At 35.0% G+C, this 6,553-nt stretch overlaps 1 protein-coding gene across 1 annotated transcript; it reads right to left on the reverse strand.

The window, feature by feature from the left end:
* Positions 1–4,674: 4,674 nt before the first annotated feature.
* Positions 4,675–5,613, reverse strand: LOC133769503 (olfactory receptor 4F15-like). Its single transcript, XM_062204717.1, has one exon. The coding sequence runs from the start codon at positions 5,611–5,613 to the stop codon at positions 4,675–4,677; it is 939 nt and encodes a 312-aa protein (XP_062060701.1).
* Positions 5,614–6,553: the final 940 nt, after the last annotated feature.

Below are 6,553 nucleotides of genomic sequence, written 5' to 3' on the forward strand. Positions count from 1 at the left end.
AGGGTGTTTTTGTGTACCTTTTACTCCTAGCTTCATATACAAGAGTAGGGGTTAGCATAATTCAGTGAATTTCAACATTTCCTAATCAAACAGAAAAACATTATGAAATGTTTCCCTAAAATCCAAATATTAATGATATCTATTTGTGGAAGTCTTATTGAAATTATTTTCTGTGTCTCTAATAACATTAAAAGAACACTGCAATGTTATATGTACATTCTGATGAGCAGCATCTTAATGAAATTTTTCCTAATTTCTTTTAACCACATTGACAAAAAGTATTTATGTAACATTGACACTTCTCATCTAAATGTCACTTACCTTTGGCAAAACATTATCACTTTTTCCTTAACTTAAATTCCTGCTCAAATACTAGTGGGAAAAATCAGGGGAAAAGCCAAGAGTGGATGATATACATTTGGCAAAGTATATAAGGAATAACAGTGGGGGTTATACCCTGGTTGCTTTTATTGACTTTATAAGAATTAATATATATAAAGAAATCCTAATGACATTTTCTTAATTAGATCATTGTCAGAGAATTATATTTATAGCTTATTAATAATTTTATAAAAATCCTATAATATACTCTCCCCAAAGCAGGGACCATGGCTTACTGATAATTTTTCAAAGCCAAAATACATAGTACAATGATTAATTATGAAATGGATACTTATGAAAATATATCAGTAAATCAAGAAATGTTAAATTTTTCACTCAAATGCCTATAACATTCCTTTTCAAAGTACGTATAAACTATTCTTGTATGTAAAATATTTCTAGTAATTTCTAAAATATTTCTTTTCTTTTTCCCAGAATGATAAATTAAGTGAATTGAAATTCAATCATAAAATGAAAAGATGGCACATATGTAATTTTTATTTCCTTTAATATTAGAACAAAATACAACATACAGGTGAAATAAAATAATGCTTTTTTTAAAGATTTGTTTTCTATTTATTTGAAAGGCAGAGTTACAGAGAGATGTAGAAAGAGGAGTATTCCATCTGCTGGTTCACTCCCCAAATCCAATCACCATAGCCAGTGTTAATTTTCAATTTAATGAAAATAATTTTCCTACTCTATGGAAGCATTCTTTCCCTGAGAACCAAGACCTTCAAAGCAAGCAGACCTCAACATTGTAAGGATGGGAAGAAATAAATTTTTTAAGATATTTATTTATTTATTTATTTATTTATTTTAAAGAGTAAGAGAGAGAGAGAAGTTTTCCATCTGCTGCTTCACTCCCCAAGTGACTACAATGACCAGAGTTGGGCCAGGCTGAAGCCAGGAGCCAGGAGCTTCTTCCAGGTCTCCAGTGTGGATGGAGAGAACCAGAGACTTGCACCATCTTCTGCTGCTTTCCCAGGTGCATTAGCAGGGAGCTGTTTCAGAAGCAGAACAGACAGGATTAGAACCAGTGCCAGTATGGGATGCCAGCACTATAGACAGTGGCTTAATCTGCTGCACCACAGCACCGGCCAAAGGGAAAAAAATTTCTGAGCAGGTAATTAAGTATATTAGTGAGAAGACTTTCTTCTGCTCCCTCATCTTCATTCCCAAATCCAGGGGATGAATATCTCAAGAGACTGACAGGTGTCTTCAGTATGCCATTCTAACATTCAATACACTCATGGGGGATTATGCGTTTAGAATAGTGAACTCATTGGTCATGACCCTATTGCTCATTTTAAGTTGCTATAAAACAAATCCCTTGATGAGCAAAAAATTTTAGCTAATAACATAACAACAAATAAGACATTATTTAAACTCATAGGTGGTGGTATAACCATAAGTATTATGGTTAGGAAAAATATACATAACCAGAATACACATTGATTTGCATGAGACAAAATTCTACTTCATCCAAGACAGAAGGATTCCAACATCATCATCAACCTGCCACAAAGGATTCCAGTGTCATCAACCTGAGAGATCCTCATATATTAGTGATTCAGTATTAATGGGAATTATCCATTCTGATTTCCAGATATTGCTTGTGAGAAACTTCATGTGGTTTTACAACATTTGACTATAAACCCTAGTCATTTTTGTATAGACACTCCTTGAGTAAGTATTGGGCTAGCCAGAAAAAGAGGCTAACATACAAAAACCTGTAGGGTGGTTGTCTTATTAACAAGATTTTCTTCTATGACGTATGCCCTCTGGCAAGTATTAAGTTAAAACCCCAATATTTTGAAAGTCTGGGGGCCTGCGCTGTGGCACAACAGGTTCAAGCCCCAACCTACAGTGCCAGCATCCCGTATGAGTACCGGTTCAAGTCCCAGCTGATCTTCTTCTGATCCAGCTCTCTGCGATGACCTGGAAAGCAGTAGAAGATGGCCCAAGTCTTTGGGCCCCTGCATCCACGTGGGAGACCCGAAAGAAGGTCTTGGCTCCTGGCTTCGGATCAGCTCAGCTCAGCTCTGGCCTTAGCAGCCATTTGGGGAAATGAACCAGCAGATGGAAGACCTCTCTCTCTATCTGGTTGTACCTCTCTCTGTAACTCTTTCAAATAAATAAAATAAATCTTAAAAAAAAAAAGAAAGAAAAAGAAAAAGGAACAAAGTCTGTGCACATTCTGAGCAGTCTATCACCAGCAATCTATGCAGTCACCGTTGTCACTATCTTCTCATTCTGTTCACATTAAGCCCTAACCCTCCAAACAAATCACAATTAATTATTCAGGAGAAAATGTAGATCCATGCTCGCTGGTAATAGCAAAATGAAATACTGGCTCATTTTCTTCCAAGGTGAAGAATTTCTCTTTGTCATTATCATTTAGAACCACAATCATGGTACTAACCTTACTAATCTTTGAACACAATACTTCACTAAATTGAGACCACATGAAGTTGAAGATATTTACTTCTAGTCACTGCCAATGTATCATGTAAAACCATCCATATATTAAAGTTTTTATTTCCAATCTATTGTTACAAGGAACTCTGTGTAGTAATAGGTATGCACTGAGAAGTAAATCCAGCAAGAGCAGATATTGAAGGGGTGGAGTCATAAGCTAATGCAACTGCTTAGTGCCACAAGCTGCCAAGCTTCATCAATTATATATACTTTCACATTTCAATTTTATAGACTGAGCAATAAGATGGTATCCATGCCATAATGAGTATCTTGGGTCACATAATGCCTGATTCCGTCATTTCTTATCTATGACAGCCCAAATAGGATGGTGATCACTGGATCTCAAGAAATGTTAATAAGGTAGTTAATCTCCTATTATCTGGTTCAGATATGTCTAAAGCATACAAAATTTTCTCTTTCCTTATTATTGCATACAATCAGAATTACTGTATCAGTGTAATAAATTGGAATATTTTTTGAAATATAGAGTTGAAGACATTGAAGAATATTGCAGTAAATGAATTTTATGGTATGTGAGTTATATTTTGAAAAGGTTATATATAAACATATGGAATCTTTAAGTTTTAATGGAAATGTGTGTTATGAAAATTTACATATGGATTTCAAATTTTTGTACCAAAATGAGCTTATTTTTCATTTTAATTTTTTCCACAAATTTGATGAAGTACCCTCATATATTCATGGATATGTATTTTTATTTATTTACCAAAATATGTACACTAAATGGTAGATTTTTTTAACATTTTTAGTTTGTTAGAGGTACAAATTAGAGATGTATACCTTTTAGTCAAGAAATACAGTATAGGGTATGAATTTTCTAGGTATGTTTAACATTAGACTTACTCGATGCCATATTTTAGTTTGGACTGCATTTTTTTCATTTTGCATTAAGCAAAGAAGTACAATGGGAAGGAAATCAGAACTCAGTTATTCTGGGCAGTTTAGAGAAGATGATAGTTTATATATAGTTTGTAAATATATAGTCAGTAAATTATTATTTTGAGAACAGGTAATCTAAAATATGAAGCCACACTTTCAGCAATATATGCTTTTTCATCACCTTTATATACACGTATATTTGGACTATACTTCATTTGCCAAATAGTGTATAAATAGGGTTGTCGTAATTCAATGTAACTTCATAAGTAATTCTGAATATTGTATAAAAAAGTTAATTCAGAAAAATGTTTAAAACTAGAAAGTATATATTTCATAATGATAGTTCAAAGTATTTTCCGAAACAAGTCATAAATGAAAATAACTAGCTCAACATCAAACATGTAGCTATTTTATTTCAAAGAAATGAATTCTTTATTATAATATAAATAAAAAGATTTTATACATAAAAAGAAATAAATGCAGTGAGAACTCTTGTTGTGAGAAGTCTTTTAATCTATAAATAAAAGAAACCATTGACACTGGGTATAGTCTTGTGAACACAGTGCTCTGCTCTGTGTTTCATAAACTTTTAAGGTCATGTGGGGACCACTAAAAACAAAGACACACACACACAATTGACCTATTATATTTAAAACTATAAAGTACATAAATAATCTATAAAATGAAATTAAATAAGTAATCAAACGAATTATTACTGATTTTGGACATAAGTATCCAAGTTTTTCTGAGCTTTTATGGATCCAAGTGACATACTTGGTCCATAAGATGGTGTATGTATCAAACACTTTGAATATCTGTCATGTAATTCTTAAACTACATATATTCATTAAAGTATTTGTGTCATTTGTGTGGTAGAAAATAAACTAAATGACTTGTACTCTAATGTATTACTTAAGAGATCTTCCTCAAACCTGGGACTTGATTACCCAGTCTCCTCATTGCCGTCTTCATGTCCTTATTCCTCAAGGTGTATATGGCAGGATTCAGAATGGGTGTAATCATGAAATCCAAAATGGCAAGAAATTTATCCACTGACACTGAGGGAAATGGCCAAATATAGACAAAGATACATGGCCCAAAAAACAAAACCACCACCGTGATGTGAGCTGAAAGAGTGGAGAGGGCCTTGGACAAACCACCCGAGGAGCGTTTCCATACAGTGACCAGGATGAAGATGTAGGAGATCATCAGGAAGAAGAAGGTGCCTATGGAAATGAACCCACTGTTGGCAGTTACTATGAATTCCATCCTGTAAGTGTCTGTGCAGGCAAGTTTGATGAACCAAGGAAGATCACAGTAAAAGCTATCTATCTCATTAGGACCACAAAAAGGCAAATGAACAACAAAAGCTAACTGAGCAACTGAGTGAATAAGACCAATCATCCAAGCACCAGACAGAAGCAAAACGCACATCTGTGGGTTCATGATGGCCAGGTAATGGAGGGGCTTACATATGGCCACATATCTGTCCAAGGCCATGGCTAAGAGTAGCACCATCTCTGATCCACCCAGAACATGAAGGGCAAATATCTGGAGGATGCAACCCTGAAATGAAATGATGTTTCTCCCAGAGTAAAGGTCAGAAATCATTTTAGGAACTGTAACAGTAGAAAGGCACATATCAATGAATGACAGATTTCCCAAAAGGAAGTACATCGGGGAGTGTAAATGAGCATCGAACATCACTGAAAACACAACAAGGAGGTTCCCAAGAACAATAATTACATAAAACACCACAGAGAAGGCCAGAAGAAAATTCTGCACTGGTCTATAGGTAGAAAGCCCCAGGAATACAAATTCAAATACTGCTGAATAATTTGTTTTATTCATTGACTTTGTGTTACCTGAAAGGAACAACAATAAATAAAGTAATGCACAAGAGATATTAAACAATGTAGATGTCACAAGGCTTCAAATTCTAGTATTAAAAAAATTAACCACAGTTACAAAATCCCTTTGAAAACGTTATACTTTAATTTGTTCATTTAACAACATCTATTGAGTAACTTTACTGAATACCCCATATGTTAGTCACTGCATCGCATTCCAAAATAAACATAGACCTCATCATTCTACATTTTTCAGTCTAGTTGTGAAGCTAGGCATTAAACAACTAGTTACATATGTAGACGATTATGTTGATTATAAGTTATATAAAAAGACGAACTAGGTGCTGGAAGATGTGTGTGCTAAGATCTAAAAAATGAACATGCTTTCAGGGGCTGGCGCTGTGGCACAGTGGGTTAATCCTCTGCCTGTGGGGCCAGCATTCCATATGGGTGCCAATTTTAGTCCCCACTGCTCCTCTTCCAGTCCAGCTCTCTGCTGTGGCCTGGGAGGGCAGTGGAGGATGGCCCAAGTCCTTGGGCGCCTGCACCCCCATGGGAGACCAGGAGGAGGTACCTGACTCCTGGCTTTGGATCGGCAAAGCTCCGGCCATTGCAGCCATTTGGGGAGTGAACCAACGGACGGAAGACCTTTCTCTGTCTCTCTCTCACTGTCTGTAATTCTACCTCTCAAATAAATAAATATAATCTAAAAAAAAAAAAAGTATCCTAAGGAGTGAACAGAACAAACTTGAATAAATAAAAGACAAGTAAAAGCCTCCTCAAGGTAGAATCCTACAGGAGTGTTAAGTGTTTGGTGAATATCTAAGAGATGATAGAAAGCCATTGAGGAAGAAAAGTGAAATAAATAAGGAAAGTATTAGAAATAGCCTAAATCCAAATGATAGAGAATTAACTTATTCAAAGTATATTTAGCTGGGAAA

The sequence above is a fragment of the Lepus europaeus genome, chromosome 11 (genome assembly GCF_033115175.1).
Source record: "Lepus europaeus isolate LE1 chromosome 11, mLepTim1.pri, whole genome shotgun sequence".
Lineage (NCBI taxonomy): Eukaryota > Metazoa > Chordata > Mammalia > Lagomorpha > Leporidae > Lepus > Lepus europaeus.

Coding starts and splice junctions, on each gene's coding strand:
- LOC133769503 (XM_062204717.1), bottom strand. CDS start 5,613: ATGAATAAAACAAATTATTCAGCAGTATTTGAATTTGTATTCCTGGGG.